Source organism: Lepus europaeus, chromosome 11, assembly GCF_033115175.1.
Source record: "Lepus europaeus isolate LE1 chromosome 11, mLepTim1.pri, whole genome shotgun sequence".
In the NCBI taxonomy this organism is placed as follows: Eukaryota; Metazoa; Chordata; class Mammalia; order Lagomorpha; family Leporidae; genus Lepus; species Lepus europaeus.
Genome location: NC_084837.1, coordinates 42,347,104 through 42,374,766, shown reverse-complemented (window position 1 = coordinate 42,374,766; position 27,663 = coordinate 42,347,104). Strand labels below are relative to the sequence as shown.

The 27,663-nt window shown below is 41.2% G+C and overlaps 1 protein-coding gene across 2 annotated transcripts in view; it reads left to right on the top strand.

Annotated features, from left to right (window-relative positions):
• Positions 1-27,663, top strand: part of AKAP6 (A-kinase anchoring protein 6) — a 500,321-nt gene that overhangs the window by 199,112 nt on the left and 273,546 nt on the right. For both annotated transcript variants that reach the window (XM_062205295.1, XM_062205294.1), the window contains exon 3: positions 22,554-22,805. In XM_062205295.1, the coding sequence (XP_062061279.1) occupies positions 22,554-22,805 (252 nt within the window). The remainder of the gene's footprint in view (positions 1-22,553; positions 22,806-27,663) is intronic.

Sequence of the window (27,663 nt, the reverse complement as noted above, 5' to 3'; positions counted from 1 at the left end):
CCAGGGCCCTTATACAAAAGCCTGTGTGTTACTTTTCCCTCCCTCTGCCCAGTTCTTCTTCCACGACTCTTAGTTCTCTCATTCTACTATAATACCCTTATCATTACCTCATATTTTTAAAAAAATACTGGATCTTTGTGAATATTCTGAAGAACAAGTATGCAAACAAAAGAGCACCAGATTATCTTTTTAAAAAGTGTTCTGTGTTCCTTATAATAAATTACAGTATATAAAAACATATGGATACATCTATGAAAAAAATCACTTGCAGTTGTATTCTCCAGAAATACATTGGTGTTTTTTCTTTGTATACTTGTCTTGCTACTTTACATGGTTGTTCTCAGCTTTTGTTCTACCAGTTACTTAGCCCATTTTAGATCTTAACCTGTGTCTGTACCAATACTTTTCACACAAAATAGACTTATTCTTTTGATAGAAAATGGATGGTATTATAAATTAGGTATTCAATTACTTTTCCAGTGTCAAGAAGGCCTTGGCCATCTCCACTTAGTTTCTCTTGTCAGCCCAGTGAGGGAAATCACAGGAGTCAATGGCCAGTCTGATCCTCACTCTTTGGAACGCTGATGAAACCCCAGGGGCTTGTTAATACAGAGGGCTCCTTGAGGTCGTTAATGGTCTTGACCTTTGCACTGACCTGAAGGATAAAGGAGGAGATTAGATTGTCCTGAAGCAAATTACCCTGCATGTTCCTTTTATCTTCTGCTTAGAATGTGGGAACCTTTTAGTCCCCTGCGTGAGCACTCTTAGAGCACAAATCCTCCACAGAGTATGAGTTTAATTACACAGTCCACTTTTTGCTGTCTTCAGTGATAAATTTTCCTTGGGAATTTCCTTGTTGTTAATGCGAATTAATGAGTTCAGCCTTCTCCAGACTAGTCCTTTCTACACCTAGCCTCCTCTGCTAAAGCTTGACTGTTTCTTCCGTTCACAATCTGAATTATTGTAGTTTTAAAGAAGTAAGATCTTCCCTGTTCAGGTGTTCCAGGTCTGTCTTTGGTTCACTCTGCTCACTGCTACCTTCTTGTATTAACTATCTATAGCTCCTATATGTTTCTAATTTCTCACATTAGTTCTTTTTCTTCAGTCATCCACTTCTGACCACATATTTTCTCCTTTCCCTGAATTAAACTGAGGGCTTGATTGAAGTTATGGTCTCATTTTGAGTGTCTCATTCATCTTTCTCCTTTTTGACTTAAAAAATGTTTAATAGTACATTTTATCATTTGTAAGTCATCTGCTATCTCCTCTGTCTTTGGAAAGTAGGTGAGTCTGAGTGATAGAGAAATAATATGCTGTCTCATCCTTGTAAGTCTCTCATATAGTCTTTTACGTGCATTCTGCATTTCCAGCTCAGTTTTCCCCTTTAATTGGGCTCTTAATTTATTTACTTGCTAATTTACGTGTACACACCTGGATTTTCACTAGTCATTCACAGGTTGGTTTCTGCCTGCAGTTGTGTAGGATGGGCATAAGATTTAGAATACTGGTATAGGGGAGGGTAGTTTATTAATCATGCGTTAAGTATTGAAGGAATAATGACCTGAGGTAATGTTGACACTTGCTCTTGCTCAGAGTTCATGGTTGGTCCTGCTTTTCCTTTGTGCACATTCCGATACCCTCTTCATTGTTTGATACAAACAGAATTCTGTGTGTGTAATCAAGAGAAAACAAAGTTCGTCCCCACTAAATTTATACTCAATCTAAGTAAGCAATGATCTTAAAAATGACTTTATAGGTAAAATTAATCTGGAGGTTTGGAAAGTGCATTGAAATTGAATTTATTTCTTAGCTGGTAGCTGATTTCAAAAAATAAAGTACAGTGTCCTTTGAGGAACCTGAATCAGTGTTATAGGTTTATTTGATTGGACCCTTGATCCTCCATTTTGGTGTGTCATTGAGACATTAATAATGGATGGCTGCTGCACTTGGTGGTCAGATATTTTATTCTGATCCATTTTTATTTCCCAAAGGGGCCTCTGGAAAAGGGCAATGAGGGTAGATTTAAAGCCACATTATTGGAATTCAATAACTTCCGTCTTGTTTTGTATGTCTGGGGCTTGCTGAAGAGTGGTTCTAATGTAAGGAGTCAGTCAAGCATAGAGCAGGCAAAATACCAAAATAGATTTTCTAAACTAAGACATAAGCTGGATTCTGTGTTTTAATTTAGTCTCTGATGCCTTCAGCATTAAAATTTCTAGAAAATGTTCTAGAAGTATCCATTTTGCTCTTTTTTATTCTCCTGGCTGAAGGAATGAGCATAAGCACAAACATCCACCAGTATAAATTATTTGGCCCAATGAAAAGAAATATAAGTTTATATAAACCAACTAACAAACATTATGTATTGTAATAATTCCTAAGAAGTTTGGGACTAAATTTTAGTCCTGTAAAGTGTACCCCCAAAGAAACACCAAGTAGTCAGTTATCTGCATTCCTCTGATACTTAAATTCTTGAAAGTAGATGCTGAATCCTAAGTTGTGTTGGGTTGGGGGATGGGGAGGGGAGTGGTGGTGGTCACTCTTGGAGATACGCTAGGTCTTTTCTTTGTCAAGTGGTGAAATCTATCCTCAGAAACAGCACCTCCCTTATGGGTTTGCTTGAAAATGTGGAGGAGTGTTTGTGATCTATTTAGCCAATCAATCAAATTAAAAAGGAAGAGGGGATGAGTAATGTTTACATTTCTACTCATGTTCATATGACCAAATGTCTTACTGTACTTCTGTCTTGATCTCAAACATACTAAATTTAAGAAAAAAGCAGTCAAAGCAGACACAGTTAAAACTCTTAATAACCAGTATTATTGATATATAATTTATTTATCTGTTAGTACATGGCTAATTGCACCTGGGCACGGGACATGGAACTTCTAGTGGATGAGGACAGGATGGCTATGAACAAACTGATAAGTTCTTCCTTACACAGAAAGAGTGCTAGGAACCTGAAGATCCTGTTGCTTTGGCATTAGTCTTCCTCAGTTTCCTTGCTGTTGTACTTTAAGCATAGTGTACTGTTATGCATAGTGTAACGTGTGTTCCTTCATTGTTGTTTTGTCTTGGAACTGACTTTACTTCTTTGTTGTTTGACTTGTTTTTATTTTATTTTTATTTCTCACAATATAAATCTCCAGTAGAGAAAATTTAAAACATATAGATAAATGGTACAATGAAAATAATTTATAAATACTGCCTAACAAAATGCTATGAATAGCTTTGGCATCTTTTTAAGCTATTTTTCTATGAGAGTACACAGGTATGATTTAATAGGACTTTTTATGACTTTTTATCTTTTAACATATATCTTGAACATCTTCTCATGCCATTAAATATATTTTGCAACATAATTTTTAGCATCTGCATTTTTTCATTGTGTGGGACACCACACTATGTTAAAACCATCTCCTCTCTTTGCATCTTTTGGTTGTTAGAGTTTTCCACTGTTGTAAACAGCTCTGTGATAGCATCTTAGTATGTAATTCCGTTATTGTCTGAGGAGAAATTCCCACAAATGAAATTATTTGATTCATGGGAAGCAATGAGAACTTTCTAGAAGGTTAATTGACAACTTGTGTTCTCATCTGCTCTGCATTGAAAAGGCAGCATTGGTTTCAGAAAAAGATCAATTGTTATTTCCTCTAGAGGGTCCTGACTATGGCCCTTAAAATTAGTTCCTTTTATATCTCTGATCCTATGAGGTTTCATTTCCTGTTCCAGGCTCTCAGATGTGAGACATAAAAACTTGTTTCTATAATATTATAGCCCAAACAGCATGCTGTGGGTGTTTAAATACAAATCAGCAGCCAAGTTAGTTACTGTGGGTGCTTATGTGGGGGAGGATAACATGGAAACACATCCTTAGAATCTGTGCCATGGTCTTAATGATCTAAATATATAAAGACTACACTAAGAAAGAGGTTGACCTGACCAAGGTCACATAATGAGTCAACAGAAATCCCAAATAGAACTTTCATCTCCTTCTTTATCCTAGTATGAAAACTGTATGAATAGATCGAGAGTGCATTTTAAGTGAGTCTATAAATAGCCCTTTTATGTTGGAGACTTACTACAAAATTTCTGTCATAGGCAAAAAAAATCCAAATTACTAACAGGTGTTGATAGATATTTAAGGGATAAAATCTTTAATGACTGCAATGAAGAAAGAGTAGTGGGTGGTGTAGGCAGATAGGAAAAAAAAAATGAACCTCAAAAGAACGTGTGTGTTTGTGTTGCCAAGTGGGGTGATGTAGGAGAGTGGAGGAGCAGTGGCCTGAATCCATCACGATGACTAAGGAAAAAAAAATCCTCAGGACATTAACCACACTGCAGTGGGGGCATGGAGGCCCCCCATTCAGCATGAACCATAGATCTTCCCTGTTCAGCCTGGTGGTGTGGACTTGCATTTTTTTTTTCACAGCCTGTGACAAGGTAACCTGCAAAAACCAGAGAGATAGCTTTCACTGTCCCTAATCTACTACTGGTCAGAAATAGCAGCTGTTTTCTAAAGATTTTCAGAGATAGACAAAGCTTTTAGGTAACTAGAATTTAGGCTTAGAGTGAAGGGAGTGATACACAAAATAAAAAAAAATTTAAAAAAATCTTGGTTTGAAAGTAGATATCATCTGTGTAGCACGGTTTTCATAGATGTGGAAATGGAGGCTGAGCAATATACGGGGACACAGATAACCAAAACTCATGGAGGCCAGTAACTCAGACTACTGCCGCTCCTCCAGTACAAAGCAATGTGGATGCATCATGTGATGCATTTATTCTTTCCCATGATTATCTTTAAGCTTTGATTCATGCTTTCTGGATTCAATACCAATAACCAGCCTATATTACGAATTTACTTGCATGTGATATTACACTCTACAAAACAAAATAGGAAAAGTGTAGCACTCGTTCTGCAGGAATTTCCTGAGGCAGAGACTCATCAAAAGAGAAATGACATACAGACCATTGAAAATATAGAGTAAATACCTACGCTGCCCAATTTTGCCCTGTGAGATAGTAAATGAAGATACGCTCACTGTCCATGGCCTGGAGAGAGGACGCATCTTCACCACTGGCTAGCCTAAAATTATTAAGTAATGTTAACCCTGCGGTCTGTAGTCATTACACTGGAAAGGAAAAAAAAATAGAGTGCTTTACCTGGCACACTCCAAAGTAGAGTTCAGTGGCTTCGGTATGGTATTGATTGCTGTCTCCATCGATTTTTGTCCTTTTGCATATTCCGTGATGGTCTGCCCTGTCTGGAAGCCTCTGCTGAGGCAGGAAGTCTCCCAAAGCTAAAGAGCTTGTTCCTCCCCAGAGAATGGGTAATTATGTGGTTCTTAATCATATTTTTAGTGAGGCTTTTTTCCCTTGGACCTTGAAGGTAGTCAGAGAACTGCAAGGAACTTTAAAAAGTGCCCAATGTTTAAACTGGGTAATGTGAATTGTAGTGAACTAGAGACTAATTAAGAGACTAGTTAAGGGCAAACCAAAAGTGATTTTGTTCTATTATGTAAAAGTGACCTTGATCAGGTGTCTTACAAATTCTGTCTTAATCCTTGGCTCCATGGCCAGTATTAATAGTAATATTAAGATAGTATTGGGGCCGGTGCTGTGGCACAGCAGGCTAACGCCCTGGCCTGAAGTGCCGGCATCCCATATGGGCACTGGTTCTAGTCCCGGCTGCTCCTCCTCTGATCCAGCTCTCTGCTATGGCCTGGGATAGCTGAGGAAGATGTCCCAAGTCCTTGGGCCCCTGTACTCACGTGAGAGACTAGGAAGAAGCTCCTGTCTCCTAGCTTTGGATCGGCGCAGCTCCAGCAGTTGCAGCCAATCAGGGAGCGAACCATCAGATGGAAGACCTCTCTCTCTCTGCCTCTCCTCTTTCTATATGTAATTCTGACTCTCAAATAAATAAATAAATCTTTTTAAAAAGAAGAGAGTACTATTGTTATTCTGAAACTGTCCAGTGTATAAAGTGAGACAAAACAAATGAATAGTTACGGGACCTCCTAATTCCTTCACCCTTGAGTCTTTGGACCCAAGCTTCTTGATATGGCCAAAAGGCGATGCAGATATAGTATACAAGATGTCTACTACAAACACTGTAGTCTTGAGTTTGCATTTGCAATATCAGTTATGAACTTAGAAATTGTGTTTCTTCTTTTTTAAAAAGATTTATTTATTTTGAAAGTCGGAGTTACAGAGGGAGAGAGAGGGAGAGACACAGAGCAGGAAATCTTCCACCTGCTGGTTCACTCCCCAGATGGCTGCAATGGCCAGGGCTGGGCCAGGCTGAAACTAGGAGCTTCATCTGGATCTCCTACATAGGTGGCAGGGGCCCAAACACTTGGGCCATCTTCTGCTGCTTTTCCCCAGTCATTAGCAGGGAGCTGAATTGAAAGTGGAGCAGCTGGGACTCTGAACTGGTGTACTGTGTCATAGCTGGCAGAGTAACCATTGCAGGCCCCAGGAAACCAATTTCCAATCAAGTTATTCCAGTTAATAAATGAAAAAATGATGAAAAACTGTCATTTTGCAACCCCCAACACATTAATAGATCCAGGCACTCATCATCATCTACCAAGAGAGTTAATAGCATCAACTATCCCAAAAGAACAAAAGTCAAAATTAAATGTCTCAATGAAAAAGACACAGTAGTATTTACAGTTTTACCACAGACATTAAAGTTGGGACTAATCAGGCTTCAGGATCCAGCTGCCAGTTTGTAGAAAGTAAAAGGTACAGAGGAAACAGCATAGTTCAATCAGCAAATCAAATTATATAAGACTTGATAGAGCTAATGTCCCAGGTTCTTCAGCCGATTAATTATATGAAAAAGAAAAGAATTTAAATGGAAACTGTAGACATTTTAAAAAGTTAAAAACTGGGCAAAAGGAAATGATTGTATCCAGGAATGCATCCTAAGGTGTCAAAATCAGAGGTGCATTGCAGTGATTGCTGTGCAAGTGAGGATAGTGGTCACTGGTGGAGGGATGGAGGGTCTATGATGAAAGGCAGCACTTCGCACGCTTCAGGGGTGATGGGCAAAGTTCTGAATGTTGAGGTAAGCAATAGTTAGAAGGGTATTCATCATATAAGAATTTACTGAGCTGTGCTTTTTTTCATGGTATTCTATGTTTCATTCTATCATAAAAAATATTTAAAGAACAGGAAAATAGAGAAACTACATGTTAAAAAAATGCACATGACTGATACCGCCCTAAAGATGATCAAAACACTGTCAGCACTGGGTAAATAAAGTGGAAAACTGTTTTCTGGGACACAAAGAGTGTGACTTCTGTAGATATGTTTGTGTAATGTCAGTGGCAGGCTGCCTTTCAGGTTACTGTGTGGTTTTGTTTTCACAGTTGTGCAGCAGCAAGCATGTGTGTAGTTTCCATTTCAGTGTCAAACAGCCTGGACAGATGGCCAGTCTTTGGCTCAGTTTTTTTCAATGTGTGGTGCATGGGAAACTGGCATCATAGTCACCGTGTTCTTAAGAAAAAGCAGGTTCTTTGGCCCTACGTATCTTCAAAAGGAGTGGCCCAGGTATCTACATTGTTAACAAGCACACTGCAGAGCAAGACCACTCCTGACTTCCCTGTTGATTCCTGCCTAGAACACTGTACACGTAAGAGCAGTTAGTTCTTTAAAGATACCATGGGGAAGTACAGATCTTCTGAGTAATTTCCATATCAGCTGTTGAGAGTCAAGGCTGTAGCCATGGCTTTTCTTAGTGGTGAACTCAGATTTTGAATATGTACTTAACTGAGTCATGTAGAATGCCGAATGCAAGTGTGACTAAGCAGTAACCCAGTTAGAAAAACAGTTCTTCCAATCATCAGTATCAATGTTCAGTTTGCCTCCAAACTTTTTGGTCAAAAAAAGGGAGTCATCCCTGTCCTTCCTCATGACTTCTCCCCACTCCCTGAAAGAAATCATCACATCCTTGGATTAGGTGTTTACAATGATAGCTCAATCTATGAATCCTATGAAACTTTTTAAAAACAATTCTGAGCAAAAACTTTTAAATCATGCAAACCAGAATAATCGTCATTTGGATATGGCCAGATAGGGCCTGCCAGAATTTCTAATTGGTCTTTTATCAATTAAAGGCAAAGGAGACATTCAGAGATGTGAAGGCAGAAGTCTGTATTCAGCTTCTACACCTTCCACCTCCTACCCTCTCCCCTCCCAGCTTTGCCTCTCCTAATGAAAACAAGAGGTTTCCAATGTCAGTTACTTCCATTTGCTGATAGAGTGCAGAGTAGTGTGTGTACATATCAGAGAGAAAACTAAAATAGTACTTGCTTTTCAGGACTTTCTCCCAGATTTGTGAAATATAATATTTTATCTAACTGAATGCAATCCTGCAAACATCCATCGCTTACTTCCCACATACAGACAGGGTTCTAATGGTGTGGCATTGTAGATACAAAGGCAAGTAAGACATATTTCCTGTTCCTAGAAAGGTATAGTCCAGTCAGGGAGATGGGTAAGTAACAGCTAATGATAGCAGCAGAACTATTTTCCCAAAGTTACCTCATTTCAGGCACAGTACTCCTGTAATTTTTGCAGTATAAAGAAAAAGCACTGTTATTCTTCAGATGTTGGAGAGAAGTACTAAGGTGTTCGTGAGAAGTCTCAGCATCCCTTTCACTCCTCTCTAGTAGGGTCATTCTCAATGTGACAAAGGCGAAACCAGGACCATTAGAAATGTATGTTTACTGGAGGAAGGGATTCGAGGATAATCTAGTTTGTATGATTTTTAAAGATGTTTTTGTGCAACAGCTTTTGGATTCACAGCCAACTTAAGAAGCAGGTTCAGAGATACCCTTCGGTCCCCACACATGCACACCACTTCAAGAGTGGTGCGTTTGTTAGAACTGATAAACCTACAATGACATAATTTCCAATTGCAGTCTACAGTTCATGTTAGGTTCACTTGGTCTTATATGTCCTATGATTTTTGCTGAAAATAAAATGACACATATTCACTTACATAGTATACAGAGTAGTTGAATTCCCCTCACAATCCCCTATGCTCCTTCCTCACCTCCCTCTGACAGCTACTACTCTTTTTGCTGCCCCATAGTTTTGCCTTTTCCAGAACATCACTTATTAGTCTTTTGAGACTGGCTCCTTTAATTTAATAATAAGCATTTACATTTCCCCCATGTCCTGATAGATCATTTCTTTATAGCACTGAGTAATATTCCATTTTCTCACTGCATCCTGATGTGTTTATCCATTCCCTTATTAAAATATATTTTGGTTGTTTTCAAATGTTGGTGTTTACGAATAAAGCTGCTATAAACTTCTGTGTGCAGGTTTTTTTGTGACATAAGTTTTTAACTCCTTTGCATAAGAACCAAGAAACACTAGGTTATATGATAAGAGTGTGTTTAGCTTTGTAGAAAACCACCATACTATCTTCCAAAGTGGCTGTAGCATTTTGCATTCCCTTCAGCAATCTGTAAGAGTTTCTGTTGCTCTACATCCTTACCCACGTTTGGAGAGGTCAGTGTTCTGGGTTTTGGCCTTCCTTATGTATTTGTTGTAGCATCTAATTACTGTTTAATTTGCATGTCTCTGATGACATATGATATAGAAATCTTTGATATACTTACTTGCCATTTGTATATTTTCTCTTATTTTAAATAATTTATTTATTTAAGAGGCAGACTTACAGACAGATGGAGAGACAGAGAGAAAGGTCTCCCATCCACTGGTTCACTCCCCAAATGGCTGCAACAGCCAGAGCTGGGCTGATCCAATCCAAAGCCAGAAGCCAAGAGCTTCTTCTAGGTCTTCCATGTGAGGGCAGGGTCCCAAGCACTTGGTACATCTTCCACTGCTTTCCCAGGCCGCAGGCAGAGAGCTGGATCGGAAGAGGAACAGCCAGAACACAAACCAGCACCCATGTGAGATGTTGGCACAGCAGATGGATGCTTAGCTTACTACACCACAGTGCCAGCCCCGCCATTTGAATATTTTCTTTGGTGAATTGTGTGTTAGGCTTTTTGACCCATTAAAAAAATTATTTGGGGCCAATGCAGTGGCCTAGTAGGCTAAGTCTCAGCTTGCAGTGCTGGCATCCTATATGGGTGCTGGTTTGGGTCCCAGCTGCTCCTCTTCTGATCCAGCTCTCTGCTATGGCCTGGAAAAGCAATAGAAGATGGCCCAAGTTCTTGGGCCCCTGCACCCATGTGGAAGACCTAGAAGAAGCACCTGGCTCCTGGTTTCAGATCAGCCTGGCTCTGGCTGTTGTAGCCATTTGGGGAGTGAACCAGTGGATGGAATACCTCCCTCTGTGTCTCCCTCTCTCTGTCTGTAACTCTAGCTCTCAAATAAACAAATCTTTAAAAAAAATTATTTGTGAGTAAGGGAAAGAGGGAGAGAGATAGATAAAGACAGAGAGAGAGAAATAAGAGTAGTCCCATCCTCTGGTTCCTCCCCAAACACCCACAGTGGCTCTGGTCCAGGAACTGAAGCTGGGAGTTAGGAACTCAATCCAGGTCTCTGACAAGAGTGGCAGACATCCAGTACTTGAACCATCACCTGCTGCCTCCCAGTGTCTGCACTGACAGGAAGCTAGAGTCAGGAGCCAGAGCCAGGAAATGAACCCTGGTGCTCTAATATGAAACATATGCATCTTAACCACTTTGGTTAAACACCTGTACTGGTCCAAGATTTTTTTAAACTTTTATAAGAAAAATAAGTTGGAGTGAGAAGAACTGTTCTTTAGAAGTAGCCTTCAATTTACTCTCATTTTTTTTTTTAGCAAAAGCCATCTGCATATGTTCTGCAGTTGCATAAATGTAAGTCAAGCATGTTTTGATAGGAGTGAAATTATTTTTAGGGGAAAGGGAAGAGAAACATTATTCAGGATTGTATATGACTGGGGAAATGCCTGTTGGTTATTGTTTGTTCCCATGGAGAGGCAGGTTGTAGGACAGGAGAAATTTACTTTGTTTTGTCTTGGAAGACTGCATGTAGGGAAGCAAGAAGCAGAGAGAAGTGGGACAGTCTGGGTCTGAGAGACTTTATGAAGCTGCGATGTCAAGTGTTGCTTTAGTACCTAGATGAGGAAGTTATAGGAAGGGTACGTTTCCTTCTAGCTCACCATGGAGCCCTGGAGATTGGCATTTTGGGGTGCTTTGGCACAATGTTGATCCATGTATTCTTGTAAGTTCACAGGAAACCCTTGGAAATGTTTTGAGAGTGGTTGAGACAGGTTTGGTAGCCATATGTTGAGGCAACAAAGAGATCCCCATGCAGGGATGATCAATAGTCAGGCTCACGTAATTTTTTTTTTTTAAAGATTTATTTATTTATTTGAAAGTCAGAGCTACACAGAGAGAGGAGAGGCAGAGAGAGAAAGGTCTTACATCTGATGTTTCACTCCCCAGTTGGCCGCAGTGGCCTGAACTGTGCCGATCCGAAGCCAGGAGCAAGGAGCTTCTTCCCGGTCTCCCACACGCGTGCAGGGGCCCAAGGACTTGGGCCATCTTCTACTGCTTTCCCAGGCCATAGCAGAGAGCTGGATCGGAAAAGGAGCGCCGGAATGCTGGTGCTTCAGGCCAGGGCGTTAAGCGGCTGAGGCTCACTTATTAGAGTAAGCAATTACAGCATTCACAAGAAGGGTGCCCTCATTTCTATCCCACGCTGGTGAACTGAAACAATCTGTTTTTTTTTTTTTTTTTTTTTTTTTTATGACACCCCTCTCACTTAAGCACATATACAAATTAAAACAAAATGGAGGCTACCATTTAGCCTCTTGGTTAAAATGCTGGCTGAGATGCTCTTTTCCTACATTTTTTGAGTTTCAAGTCCCGGCTCAATCTCCTGATTCCAGCTTCCCACTAGTCTGGACCCTGGGAGGCAGGGGTAATGGATGAAGTAGTTGGGCCTCGGCCATGCATGTAGGAAACCTGGAGTGAGTTCTTAGCTTTTGACTTTGGGTAAAGCCTCTGCTGTTGGAGACATTTGGGGAATGAAACAGCAGGTGGAAGCAGCTCTTTATTTTTTATTTTATTTTATTTTATTTTATTTTATTTTATTTTATTTTATTTTATTTATTTAAGAGCAGAGTTACAGAGTGTGAGAGATGGCTGCAACAGCCAGGAGCCAGGAACTTCTTCCCAGTCTCCTACGTGGGTGCAGGGGCCCAAAGACTTGAGCCATTTTCCACTGGAGCAGCAAGGGCTCAAACCAGCGCCTGCATGGGATTCTGGCGCTGCAGGCTGTGGCTTAACCCTCTGCACCACAGCACTGGCCCTGGGAGCACCTCTTTCTATCTTTCTCTCCCCCACCCCATCTCCCTCTTTCTTTACCCCTCTCCCTCTTGAATAAATAAATTTTAAAAAGCAAACTGACCCAAGCAGCTAGTTTATTTGCAAGAAGTCTCAGATCACATCGCTGTTTGTATGAGCTACTTCAGTAACCGTGGAAGATTCTCATCTCAATGACAGGATGCAGCAGCTGCAATTTTGAGACTGCAGTGTGTCTAGATTGAAGTGAGCAGTTGGCAGCTTAATGTGTTCAGTGAATTTTGTGTTGTGAGTCATTCTGAATACCATAGAAGCTATATGCTGTATGTGAACTAAGCAAGGCAAGGGAGACCCGCCCTTTCCCATATTAGCACAGTGATAACTGTGGGAAAAATCTTATATATTGTTAGCCACTGTCATTTGCTTTACTTCACTTTGATTCGGGTTCCAAATTAATCTTATTTTCTGTTATACTTGCCTGAAGATGTGGAAGCTATCTTGAATGACTATATAGGCTTAGTGCTCCCTCTCACGGTAGCGTGACTTGACAAGTCCTACTTTTCTATACGCATTTTACTGGAACTGTTGGCTGGCTTTCTTTCCTATATTACTTTGAAAAATATCATATAGTAGAATTGACTTTCCTTTTTGGTGTTCAGTTCTACGAATTTTAACCCACATACAAATTTGTATGATCACCTCTGTAGTCAGGAACAGAGGAGTTCCATCATCCCACAGACTCCCTTGTACTTTGCATTTGTGGTCATGCCCTCCCTACCCCCCAGTCTCTGGGAGCCACTCATGTATTTTTCATCACTGCAGTTTCGTCTTATGAGAACGTCATATAAGTGGAATTGCCATCGTGTAACCTTTGGGAATTGGCTCCTCTTACTGAGCATAACGCCTTTGAGATTTATCTAAATCATTGCATGTATCAATGGTTCATTTTTTATGGGCTGCTTATTATATAGGTGTACTATAGTTTATCTGTTTAACCACTGAGGACCATTTAGGTTTTGGTAATTATGAGTGGAGCTTCTTTTCATTTTTGTGTATATGTGAGTTTTCATTTCTCTAGGATAAATACACAGGAGTAGAACTGCTGGATCATATGGTAATTATATGTTTAACTTTGTAAGAATCTACTAAACTGTTTTTCAGAGCACTATACCATTTTTGTACTCCTAACAACCACTTAGAAGAGTGCAATTGTTCTGAACTCCTTAGCACTTGGTACTATCAATAATTTTTACTCTAAAACATTCTAATAGGTGTTTTCATTGTGATTTTGATTTGCATTTCCCTAATGGCTAATGAACTTGAATGTTTTGTCATGTGTTTATTTGCTATCATTGTACCTTTGTAAAGTGTTTATTTAAGTCTTTTGCCTATTTTGTAATTGATTGGCTGTTTTCTTACTGTTAATTTTTTATGTATTCTAGATTTAAGTTCTTTGTTGCATATATGATTGCAAATATTCTTTCGCAGTTTGTAGCTTATCTTTTCCTTTTATAAAAATATTTTTCTGGGATGGAAATTTTGTGTTGTGGTTAATATACTTCCTGGGACACTCTCATCCCATGGCAGAGTGCCTCGGACTGAGTCTGAGCTCTGCTTCTGCTTCTAGCTTTCTGCTAATGTGCACCCTGGGAGGCAGCAGATTATAGCTCAAGTACCTGGCCACTCATGCAGGAGACCTGGACTGCGTTTCTGGCTCCTGGCTTTGGTCTGGCCCAACCCCAGGTGTTGCAGGCTTTTGGAGAATAAACCAGTGGATATGAAACCCCCCACCATCTTTCTGTCTCCCCCTCTCTCTCCCTCTCTCCCTCTCCCTCCCTCCCTCCCTCCCTCTCTCTCTCTCACTTTTGCTCTGTCTCTTCTTTTCTTTTTCCTTCCCTCTCTGTTCCTTTCCCCTCTCCCCCTCACTCCCTCTGTCTCTGGGCCTTTCAAATTGAAAGAAAAGTATTTCATGGAGAAAAAGCTTTAAATTTTGATGAAGTCTAATTTGTTTTCCTTTTACAGATTCTGTGTTTGGTCCTGTGTCTAAGAAACATGCTGCCCAACCCCAAGTTCGTAGTTATTTAGATCACCTTGGTACTTACTGCCCCAAGACTGCTCTTCTCTGCCTCATCTGCTCAGTTGTCTGCTTCGAGACCAAACTTTACTTTCTTTGAAAGGCTTTCCTTCTTCCTTTCCCTGCTGAGGGCATTTCCTCCTCACCTGTATGCCCTTCACGAACACTTGCCTTTCTGGCTATAATTTCTGATCGCTCACCTTCTCCCATGGGGCAGGGACCTCCAGAGAGGCAGGCCTGGGTGTTATCCCCTCTTGCATCCCCAGCACATTGAATAGTACCTAATAGGTGTTCAGTGCATTCACAGAGGCAATTAACTTCCACAGACATTATCTTTCTGACCTTAATAATTTTAGGTTGAATTGGGGACAATTTGAGTTGTGTTAAAAGTATTGCTTGAAGGACATTTTGAAGATATTCTTTTTTTTCATTTTTTTTCATATCTAACATAGTATTTAATGATGTGATACTAAATACTTACTCCTAAAATGGGGATCAAATCAAATATTTTTTCTTTTAGAATAAGTTTTACTGTTAACTCTCATAACTCTTTGAGGACAGAGGTCCTGCATGAGAAACTAGTGCACAGTGACCCCTGTTGCTAATTTAACAATTAACACTCTTATATATGACATCAGTGATCACCCAATGCTCTTGACATGAGCTGCCTAGGCTATGGTAGCCTTTTAAATCCACAAACTCTGTATTTAGACAAGGCCATAAGCAAAGTAGACGTTCTCTCCTCCCTTCAGAGAAAAATATCTCCTTCTTTGATGACCATTGGTTTCCCTTTGGGTCTCCCCACCGAGGTCCTTCATGTAGAACATTTTTCACCACAGTGTCTTGGCTTTCCATGAATGAAATGTGAGGCTATTCTTGATTTACAATTAAGAGTTTGTTATTCTTTGAGACATTTGTTGATTAGTCATTGAAGTAAGCTTGCTGGAAAACATCTTTTCTCTCTTTTAAAAAATTGTATTTATTTTCACTTTATTTGAAATATAACAGGGCCAGTGCTGAGGCATAGCAGGTAAAGCTGCCTCCTGTAATGCCAGCATCCCATATTGGTGCTGGTTTGTGTCCCAGTTACTCCACTCCCAATCCAGCTCTCTGCTAATGGCCTGGGAAGAGCAGCAGAAGATGGCCCAAGTGTTTTGGCCCCTGCACCCATGTGGGAGACCCAGATGAAGCTCCTGGCTCTTGGTTTCACCTGGCCCAGCCCTGGCTGGTGCCACTATCTGGGGAGTGAACCAGTAGATGGAAGATATTTCCTCTCTCTCTCTCTAACTCTGACTTTCAAATACATAAATAGATTTCTAAAAGAGTTAAGCTCTACAACTTCAAAGAAAACACAGGAGAAAATGTTAAAAAAAAAAAGAGGTAGCAATAGATAGATGGATAGGGAATCATCCATCCCCAAATGCCTAAAAAAACTGGGGCTGGGCCTGGCTGATAGCAGGAGCTGGGAACACAATTTAGTCTCCTATGGGGGTGGCAAGGACCTAAGGAGTTGAGCTATCATCTGCTGCCTCCCAGGGTGATTAGCAGGAAGTTGGAATCAAGCAGAACAGAGACTCCCATACACTCCAATATGGGAAATAGACATCCCAAGTAGCATCTTAGCTACACCAAAGCCCACCCCAGAACACCTTTTCTCCAAGGACAAGATATAAGGAGATGTGAAATCCATGTAGATTGTTGGAAAATTTTTTGTAGCTGAAGCAATTGATACTTAAAAATAAAACAAATAATTTTATCTATTAATTTTTTTGTTCATTTTCAGTCAGTTAAAGGGCAATCTATGTCATCAAAATTCTTGAGTAGGCAACTTAGTGGCAGCCAGTAATTATATAAAGAGATCCTGAGGAAATAGCCTCTGGGTAGGGAGCAAATTCATATACATAAGGAGATAAATCCTCTAGAATGAAGCTACCATCTGTTGATGACAAAATCTTCATGAATCAGATGAAACAGCATCCAGTTACTGTTTGATAGGAAATTAGATGTATTACCTTTCATTTCTTTTTTTTTCTAAAGATTAATTTTATTTATTTGAAAGTCAGAGCTACACAGAGAGAGGAGAGGCAGAGAGAGTGATAGGTCCTCCATCTGTTGGTTCACTCCCTAGATGGCCGCAACGGTTGGAGCTGCACTGATCTGAAGCCAGGAGCCAGGAGCTTCTTCTGGGTCTCCCACGTGGGTGCAGGGGCCCAAGGACTTGGGCTATCCTCCATTGCTTTCCCAGGCCATAGCAGAGAGCTGGATCAGAAGAAGAGCAGCCAGGACTAGAACCGGCGCCCATATGGGCTGCCAGCGCTTCAGGCCAGGGCTTTAACCCATTGCGCCACAGAGCCGGTCCCTTTTTTTTTTTTTTTTTTTTGACAGGCAGAGTGGACAGTGAGAGAGAGAGACAGAGAGAAAGGTCTTCCTTTACCGTTGGTTCACCCTCTAATGGCCACTGCGGCTGGTGCACTACTACTGGCGCACTGCGCTGATCTGAAGCCAGGAGCCAGGTGCTTCCTCCTGGTCTCCCATGCGGGTGCAGGACCCAAGGGCTTGGGCCATCCTCCACTGCACTCCCAGGCCACAGCAGAGAGCTGGCCTGGAAGAGGAGCAACCAGGACAGAATCTGGTGCCCCAACCGGGACTAGAATTAGGTGTGCTGGCGCTTCAGGCAGAGGATTAGCCTATTGAGCCAAGGCGCCGGCCTTTTTTTTTTTTTTTTTTTTTTTAAAGATGTACTTATTTATTTGAAAGGCAGAGTTACAGAGAATCAGAGGCAGAAAGAGAGAGAGAGGTCTTCCATCTGCTGGTTCACTCCCCAAATGGTTGCAATGGCTAGAGCTGGGTAGATCCGAAGCCAAGAGCCAGGAGCTTCTTCCGGGTTTTCCATGTGGATGCAGGGACCCAAGGATTTGGACCATCTTGTACTGCTTTCTCAGGTCATAGCAGAGAGCTGGATCAGAAGTGGAGCAGCTGGGACTTGAACCAGCACCCATATGGGATGCCGACACTGCAGGTGGTGGCTTTACCAACTATGCCACAGTGCTGGCCCCTTAGCTTGCATTTATCCGCAACAGTACAAGATGGCAGGATCAGTTACAGGCAAGCTTCTAAAGATTAACAAGGTTTGTCTTGATATCCTTGGCCACCTCTCTCTGATTCTGCTTTTCCTCTACCTTCATATTCCCCAAGTCCCTCAATTCTTTGTTCCTGGACCTGGCTTACTAGGGCTGGGAGCTGCCTTGAGGAAAATAGTCTGACTTTGGCATCTTGAGAATGAGAAAAGTCCTAACTGGTGAATCCATCCTTGGTCTATCGTCCTAGGTAAGGCAAACTCAGGATTAAGAGAGGAATCCAAAGGTCAGAGAAGAAAAGTGACCATAGGTGACATTAAGGAGAGGAGCTAAAACTATCAGAAATATGGGCAAGAATTAGGTGTAAGCAAGAGAAATGAGATAATTCCATGAAATAAGAAGACCAGGCTTGCAATACTTGAACTTTTGAGGGACATTCAAATCATAATATTCTGACAGATAGATGGATAGAGAGACTGACTGCCCAATCTCTAGTTCTGAAAGGATTCTTTATGTATTTCCAAAAATAATCATGATTCTCTTCTGAAATTACTGCTTTGTTTCCTCTGCATAGCCCACTGTGCTTGCAAGTCTGTGATCTACCAAGCAGTTCAGCCATGTGAACTGGGTCCAGTTTTTAGTTGCCATCTGCTGAAGTCACACATGCAATCCGGTGCAAATACCAGCAGTCCTTATATTAACAGTTGGGTGTGGGTCCAACACCCCCCACCCCAGGCTTCCACTTCACCCTGCTAATCAAATGCTTGCAGGGCTTCCAACAGGTCAGATCTCTTAGAGCCTTTTAATTCCAAGCAGTTCCTGCTGGGAAGACAGCCATTCAGCAAATTGTTTTTCAGAGTTTCTAATACCTATTTGTGTTAAACTAAACAGAATTCTCATGATCTTCCACTTCTTTCACATAAATGTCCAGCAACTGGCACGGGTGAAGGGGCTAAGTATTGGAAACTTCAAACTAATTTGTCTGTATTTTTAAAAGTATAGATATTCTGTATTTAAAAAATTATTTAGAGGGGGATTGGGGAGGAAAGAAAGAGAGCACTCATCTCCTGGTTCACTCCCCAAATGCCTGCAATGGCCAGGACTGAGCCAAGGCTAAAGCTGGGAGCCAGGAACACAATTCGTTTCCCATGAGTGACAGAGATCCAGTTACTTGAACAATCACCTCTGCCTTCCAGGGTCCTCATTGGCAGGAATCTGAGTCAGGAGCCAGAGGCAACAATAGAAGCCAAATACTCTGATTTGGTATGCATACATCTGAACTACCAGGCTAAATGCTTGCTTCTAGTTATTCTTTAAATGTTTGTTCAACATTTATATAGACAGGGAAAATCAGATGCTTCGTTATTAAAACATGTATATAAATTCAAAATTAGTTATCTTTCTCCAAAAAAACATCTCTTATCAAATGTTCTGAGTAAAGTCAATATTTAGGGAGGAAGAATATACATACATACACACACCACATATGTACCCTTATCTCTGTAGCATGTATTTCAAAGTTTTTGTGTTCATGTGATTTTTGTCAAACCAGATAACTGGTGGCAGAGTAGAAACCATACAAATAATTAAATTAGTAGATTTGGGAAAGCTGTACCACTATGCATCATTTAGTTTCAGAATTTCAGTGGAGACTTCATGTGCACATTGCCAAACATATTCAAGGGTTAGCACTTGCAGAGAGGGTGTTTATTTCTCTCAGGGCTCATCAGCTTCTGGGGGACAAGGGCCAGTTTCACTTGCCCAGTTATGTAAGGGGTAGGGTGTGGAAACCTAAATTAGTTGTCACCCATGATGCTTTAGTGCCCCTTATGTGCACTTCCCTTGGATGGTGGCCTGGCAATCCTGACCCATGACCTATTGCTGACCATGTTCCTATATCTGCTATGAAGGCGCCAAATCACGGGTAAGAGGAGTGGGTGGCATGTACTTTGGCATGAAGCTTTTATGGTGCCAGGACTGTATATAACCATTTGTATTGGTTGATGGGAGTAGAGTTGGCAAGACATGCCTATTGGCTATTGTGAACAGATGGCATAAAGGTTACATAAACCTTTTTCTCTGATAACTATTTAAGTTATTCTGTATCTGTAGAATCCAAGTGAGAACCAGGACACAGAGGCTAATGGATCCAAATTATAAAGTTGGGAGCATGATAAAGTTAAGAATACTGCAGGGAGTGGTTATGCTAGGGAGGGGCTGATGCATGAGAAAAAGGAGTGCAGTGGCTACTGGTTTTAAGGGTCCTATAGTGAGAGATGGGTGTAAGTTGGACAAAGAGCAGTTGGTGGCATAGGGGACCTTGTGATACTGTTACACAGGCAGAGTAATGACAAGGACAAGAACAGAGCTATAGCCAAGAGTTGTCCCAGTAGAATAGATAGGGAGGTCCTAGCACTTAGGAAGTAAAGGAAATTCAAAGCTAGGGTGTTGGTCAGTTCATTAGTGTAAATATTAAAATAACTTAATGGTATGCTTCATGTAGAAAAAGAAAGAAGATGCCTTCTTCAATAGAAGAAGAGGAATGAAAGGGAAAGATGTGGGTACAGCACTAAGAGAGGAAGATATCAAGGTTTAGCAGACAGTAGGCATCTACTTGAGCAGTGGGTTAGCATGAAGGTTAAAGATCAGAAGGTGGGCCGGCGCCGCGGCTCACAAGGCTGATCCTCCGCCTAGCGGCGCCGGCACACTGGGTTCTAGTCCCGGTCGGGGCACCGGTCCTGTCCCGGTTGCCCCTCTTCCCAGCCAGCTCTCTGCTGTGGCCGGGGAGTGCAGTGGAGGATGGCCCAAGTGCTTGGGCCCTGCACCCCATGGGAGACCAGGAGAAGCACCTGGCTCCTGCCATCAGATCCGCGCGGTGCGCCGGCCGCAGCGCAACAACCGCGGCGGCCTTTGGAGGGTGAACCAACGGCAAAGGAAGACCTTTCTCTCTGTCTCTCTCTCTCTCACTGTCCACTCTGCCTGTAAAAAAAAAAAAAAAAAAAAAAAAGATCAGAAGGTGGTGAGGTGGCAGATAGGCACTGAAGCCAGTCTTTTCCCCACCAGCCCATTCCTATGTCTTAGGTAAGGTTGGGAGAATAAGCAGCCTCACCTGGGAAGGCAACAGAGGAAGCAATATGCTTGGAGGTAAGGATGAGACCAGGAGGTAGACTAGCATTCTGTGAAGAAAGTAAGCAATGTTTTTTTCATGAGGGCAAGGAGTTGCTAGACATGAAAGTATAGAGATTTGGGAGAGGTCAGCTATGGGAGGGAGGGAGCTTCCCACGCTGACACAGTACAAGATGGAATTGACCATCCTAAGACAAAGAATACAGGGCATTTGCTTTGGGTTGAGAGTAAAGGATAACAAGAATAAAGATGTGGGGTACATAGAGTAGATTCTCCAAGCAGAGACCCCAGGCAGTGTGGAATATCTGATGAAAGCATTGAGAGGCCTGCTCTTTTTGTTATTCCTCTTCTGAGCAAGAGAGAAATCTTCCATTTGCTGGTTCATTCCCCCAAATGGCCCCAACATCCAGGGCTGGGCCATGCTGAAACCAGGAGCTAAGACCACCATCCAGGTCTTCCACACGGGAAGCAAGGGCCCAAGTATCTGGGCCATCTTATGTGCCTTCCTAGGCATATTAGCAGGAAGGTAGAGTTGCTGGGATTCAAATGATGGTTCCCATATGGGATGCTGGCATCACAAGCAGTGGCCTAACCTGCTGTGCGACAATGCTGGCCCCAGAGGACTCTTCTTTTTTGCTGAGGCCAGCAGAGACTAGTTAATCCAGCTGTGATTAGTTCCCATGTACTTGTTAGTGGGGTATTTTAATTTTTGGCCCAGATCACTTTTGGACTTGGTGGGCTCATGAGCCACATTTGGAAGAACGTGGGTTAATGAGGGCTCCAAAATCTATGTACTTTAAACTTTTAATCTGTTTTAGTTTCTACCACCAATATGTACTACAGGTTTCAAGAACCAATATTGGAGTATTAATTGGAATTGTGTAATAATTGATATTCAAAATTCACAACTGTCCATCATTGATCAATAGGTTTTTGGACTAGCACTATTGCACATTGTTAAATATGCTATATATTTTAGTTTTTAAAAAGTAACTGAATTACCTGAAATCATGTTTCTAGCCTAAAAACTAGAAGGATTGTTTATAATGATAGTAGGGCTTAGAACTCAAATGCTGTCCTAAAATTTTAGCCTTAAAGTCGCAGATAAAAGTCTCATTTTAAAAAATCATACATGCACAGCTGAAAAGGAGTAACTGTGTACTTTAGGCAGACAACATCATCTTGATGCATAATAATCTCTTAAATTGTCCAAGTAAATAATACTATTGATGTCACTTATTTCATGCAGTTGGTCTCTGACAGTGCAATGGAAATCTGAGAACTTTTAAGAACATGTAACATGTCAGATACCAAATCTGCCTGCCATACAGTATGTGTGAATGGAAACTTTGATTTAGTAACACTTTTGTTTAAAATGTCTGGGTCTTAAAAATAAAACGAAAATTAATTTTGACTTTTTTCCATCTATGGAATTTTTCTGGCTTTTAAGGGTGATTCTGCTTGTAAAACATGTTTAAAATTTTGATATCCATTGTGAATTTAAATATTAAATTGTGCCCTTGTAGGAGAGTGACCAAAGACCTCATAACTTATTGAGGATGGCTGGGAGCTCCTATGAAACACATGTTCTAGCCAGTCTTTCTTGATATTGCTTCCGTCCTGAAATATAGTATGCTCAGTGTCATACATGGGTAGCAAATAGAACAGTGGTTGATTCCCTTGACAGAATCCCAAACAGTAAGAAAAAGAGCAGAGTGGTTTGGTAAGGTGAACTTCTCACTTTGACTGAACTTTCATGTCTGTGTCTGAAAGGTTAGTAGGATTTTTGTGGTTAGGAAAAATCAACTTAGATTTATGTGCTAAAGGGCCAGGGCACTGTAAGTACAATTGTGCATCTGAACTAAAACAAAGGCTAGATTCCAACATGTTCTGTTGGTCCCAATCACTGGTGTTGGGTGACAGGGTAACCCTTTGTACCACCCCCGGGATATAGCCAAGTAGTCCTCACATATTTTGCTTTTCTTACTGCAGGACATTTGTGAAGATATTTCTGATCATGTTGAACAAATCCATGCCCTCCTGGAAACAGAGTTCTCCTTGAAGCTGCTGTCTTACTCCGTCAATGTGATTGTGGACATTCACGCAGTGCAACTCCTCTGGCACCAGCTCCGAGTCTCAGTGCTGGTTCTGCGGGAGCGCATTCTGCAAGGTCTGCAGGACGCCAATGGCAACTACACCAGGCAGACAGACATTCTGCAAGCTTTCTCAGAAGAGACCAAGGAGGTGAGTGTTTTCTTTGAAGTCAAGTAATGCCGTGTCAAGTGTGACAGTTTGAGAACAGTCTCAGTTTAGAGATATGGGAAAGGAATGTTTTGTGGGTAAATAAGCAGACCCTGAGCTGGACTTTGAATCTGGTATAGTGAAGAGAGGCTAGGGCACTTGTGATGTGAATGGGGCTTTACCCAGAGTTAACTCACACCTGATACTTTGCTCAGATACTATCCATAGTTTTTAGTGCTAATCTAGCTTCCTGTTTCCTGTTCAATTATCTAATCAATATTTACTGAGCACTTATCAAGTACCAAGCACTAGGTACTAAGAATATAATGATCAAAACATGGTCTTTTCCTTCAAGGAACTTTTAGTCTAGTGGGGAATGGAGACAAATGAACAGACATTAAGGCCAAGCTGTGGTAAGCCTACTGGATGCCTTTGGAGGACAAAGAAAGGGTCTCCTAATTTGGACAGGGGAGGCTTTCCAGAAGTGAGTATGACCTGAGCTGAAGGAGAAGCAGGATTAGACTGCTGAACAGAGGTAGACAGTGCTCTAGACCAAAGGAGTGGTAAGATCAAAGACCCAGAACTAAGTGAGAGAATGGCAAGCTCTGGAGCTACAGATGGGATGGAAGCAAAAAGCTCAAGAGGCCAAGAGGCAGGATATGGGCCAACAGGAATTTGGAGGTCAGATCAAGAAGATAAAATGTTTTTGAAGCTATAATAAGAGAATTGGACCTTATTTTAAAGACACTGGGGGCTGGTATCATGGCTCAGCAGGTTAAGCTGTTGCTTTTGACTCCAGTATCCCATATGAGTACTGGTTCAAGTCTTGGCTGTTAAACTTCCAATCCAGCTTCCTGCTAATGAGCCTGGGAAAGTAGTGGAATATCACCCAAGTACTTGGGCCCTTGTACCCATATGGGATTCCCAGATAGAGTCCCAGGCTCCTGGCTTCTGCCTGGCCCAGTTCTGGCCGTTGTGGCTATCTGGGGAGTGAACCAATGAATGCGCAATATCTCTGTCTCTTCCCCTTTCTGTGTAGCTCTGCTTTCTTTCTTTTTTCTTTTCTTTTTTTTTTTTTGAAAGATTTATTTATTTGCAAGGCAGAATTACAGAGATGATGGGAGAGGCAGGGAGCTGGATTGGAAGTGGAGCAGCGGAGACTCAGTTCGGTACCCATATGGGATGCCAGTGCTGCAGCTGGTGGCTTAACCTGCTGCGCCATAGTGCTGGCCCTGTAACTCTGCCTTTCAAATAAATAAGTCTTTAAAAAATAATGTGTTATTCAGGGAACTGCCATTGTTGCATTCATGCTTTAGGAAAATCACTTTCATCGCTTCTTGACTTTCTGACTAAAATCAAGTATAGAAAAATCACTAGATTCAGTGAATCACATGGACATTTGAATGTTATACATCAATATATTTGATGTTTCTTATTCATGTTAATAGTACTTTTGTGAGTCTGTTGTTATTTTTAAAAAATTCTCTTTAGTCATTTCATTCATTTGAGAGGCAAAGAGACAAAGATAAATAGAGTTCCCATTCACTTGAAATGGCTGAGGCCAGGCCAGGACAAAGCTAGGACTGGGAACCCAATCCAGGTCTCCCATGTGATGACAGGGACTCTACTACTTGAGCCACTGCCTACTACCTCCCCAGCTCTTCACTGGCAGGAAGCTGCTCTTGAAAGCAAAGCTGGGACCCGAACTCAGACATTCCAAAATGGGATGTGGGTGTCAATTATCAGGCCAAACAAGGATCTCTGGTTGTAGAGAGAGAGGATGAGATAGAGAGATAGATCTTCCATATGCTAGTTCACTCCCCAAATGGCCACAACGTATAGAGCTAAGCCATGCCAAAACCAGGAGCTTCATCTGGGTCTCCCACATGAGTTCAGGGGCCCAAGCACTTGGGCCATCTTCTGCTGCTTTCCTGGACACATTAGCAGGGAGCTTGATTGAAAATAGAGTAGTGGAGTCTTGAACCAAAACCCACATGGGATGCTGGCATTATAGGCAGCGGCTTAACTTGCTGTGCCACAGCACTGACACTCCTGTTATATCCTTAATAGATAATTTAGTAATGGACACTGTAAATTTGAATCTACACAAACTCCCATTATTAAGTTAAATTGTCATATATTTGTATAAAAGAGCATTGTGCTTTCTAAGTAGATTAAGTAGTAGTTGTAGATTAAAACATATAGAGGTACATTGCGTGTGTACTAAGTCCTTTGGCTCTTAACTCAGTGTCAAAACAATTTTGTGGAAATATCCATTTTACTAGTTTATAAGGCACTTTTATAAATGCATAAGATTAAAAGGCCCTATAATGCGTGCTGCATAATTCACTAAGTTATTAATGTTTCCGTGGCTCCAAAATTATCAACAACACAAAAACAAATCTATATCTATTCTCATAAATAATTTATTCTTGTTGACTTCTGTTTACTCAAAATGGAGCTGCTCTTGTGGCAAACTCCCTGCAGGGCCTAAAAGTCTGCGGGAATCAAAATCTACCAGGTTTCTCTCTGCAGTTAGGTTAGCTAGCTCTCTCTGAAATCCTTGCTGTGGGGAGGATGACATAGACTTCATACTGCCACCATAGGAGAAACATGTGGCTCTGTGTTGCCTCTCAGATGCCACTCCTCCCAAGCTAGACCCCTACGGAGCTCCAGCTTGTCACTCTGGTGGTGGGTTACCACAAAGAATCTCAAGCTGATGAACTGTGCCCCGCACCTGCTAATTGTGAAGGTATGTGCTAATTGGAGATCGGAGATGAGGAAGATCTGTCTAACCTCTCTAACGAGAGCTTTCTCTAGATGCCTACCTGTCATCCCTTTCACCTCCCTTCCCCGCCCCCACTCCCAATGCTGCTTCATGTTCAGTAGCTCTGTCTCACGTTCAATACTGATGTGTCATTAGATCTGCCCACTTTCTACTGCTGGAGGGGGCATTAGAAGTCATTGACTCAAAGCAGCTTATTTAACATTCTTACTCATTCATTTGTTCAATAAGCATTTGTTGATAACTGACTCTTTGTTGTCAGAGCTGGGCTCTAGGGTTTATTGTTATCAATGTGTAATTGTTTCATGGATTACATTCATCATGCACTTATTTGCACCTGTGTCATTTGTGAAGCGGTAGCTCTGTAACTGATGAAAAGCTGTTGAGACTAATTGTTGCTGGCCACTGTTTTCTCAGCTATGTTGTGAGTTTTTCCTAAGTAGCATCTATTCTGGTGCTCACAACGTAAACTTGCAAATTATTTATGAGCTTACAACTAGAAATTTACTGCATTTTTTTCTATTTGAGGTCAGTCCTCAGTCCTGGTGTAGTGATGCAAAAATATGTTGTGTGAGGGATAGGGATGGAATTTCAGCCATCTAGGTTGTGGCTGTTTTTCTATGAATTAAAGTTATGCGTTCATTACCATCCTTCCTGAAACTAGATTTCTGATCCCATTTGTTTATGTTTCTATTGAGATTCCATGAGATCACTGGAGAGACTGCTTAGTTTCGTTTGTTTCTTCCAGTACACTGGAATTGTGGAAAGCAGGAAAGGAATTAGAATAAAATCCTCAGTTTTATCAGAATAAATTCAGCTTGAAAGATTGTGCAGTGAAGAGAGAAATACAATAAAAAGTGCTGTCAGTTGGAGTTGTCGATGTCATTTCGGGAAGAGGAACTCATTTTTCTCTTTTTGGGAGTGAGTTAAATTTCAGAGCCATGTATCCAAGTGTTAAGTTTGGCTTCAGAAAGTGGCAAATTCTTTCCTTAAACCAAGTATATGAATTTTATTCTTCATTTAAATTTGGAAAATGCTGTATCTTGTGAACAAATTGACAAATACTTCACTAGACTAAAATCACCAGCCAAATAAAACACTTTAAAAAGAGGACTTTTGGCTTAGTGGTTAAAATGCCAATTGGGACACCCGCATCCCGTGTTGAACTGATCCTGATTCTAGCCTCCTGTCCTTGTGCACCCTGGGAAGCAGAAGGTTATCTCTCAGGTTGTTGTCATCCTTGTCATGCACATGGCAGACACAGACTGAGTTCCCAGTTCTTGGTTTCAGCCTGGCCTAGCCTTGGCTGCTGCAGGAATTTGGACAATGAATCACAAGATGAGAGAGTTCTCCATCTCTGAAATCAATAGTGAAAATAAAAATACAAAAAAACCCTTAAAGGCACAGTACAAAATTGTGCAAAACGTGTTGAACTTAAAATTTCTAATTCTAGACATTGTGATAAGCACTGTGCACATTTTATTTAGTAAAGAGGACAAAATATGTTCAAAATAATTCAATTTTATAGATTGAAAAATAATTTTGAGAGTTTAAGTTTGAATACTTAAGGAAATACATTTAGGAACAAACAAAACAAAACCAGTTAATTGATATCTTAGTAATAATTCTCTCGTCCATCACTTTCTTCCCTCCTTTTTTAGCATCCATAAATATTTATTCTGTGCCTATGACATATAAACAACAGGTGTTACAAGATGAATACCACGTGTTGGGCATCCCTTTGTAATGCTGTTTGATCTGCACAGTTCTGGGCAGTGAGCGTGGCAGAGGTTGCTATCCTCACTCTACAGGTGTTAGTCTCACAACCCTTTGTCCAGATGAGAGCACTGAGATAGAGGCGTTGTCACACGGGTGGTGGCAACTCTTTTTTTTTAAAGATTGATTTATTTATTTGAAAGTCAGAGTTACACAGAGAGAGAAAGAGAGAGAGAGAGAGAGGTCTTCCATCTTCTGATTCACTCCCCAATTGGCTGCAATGGCTGGAGCTGCGCCGAAGCGAAGCCAGGAGCTTCTTCCAGGTCTCCTATGTGGGTGCAGGGGCATAAGGACTTGGGC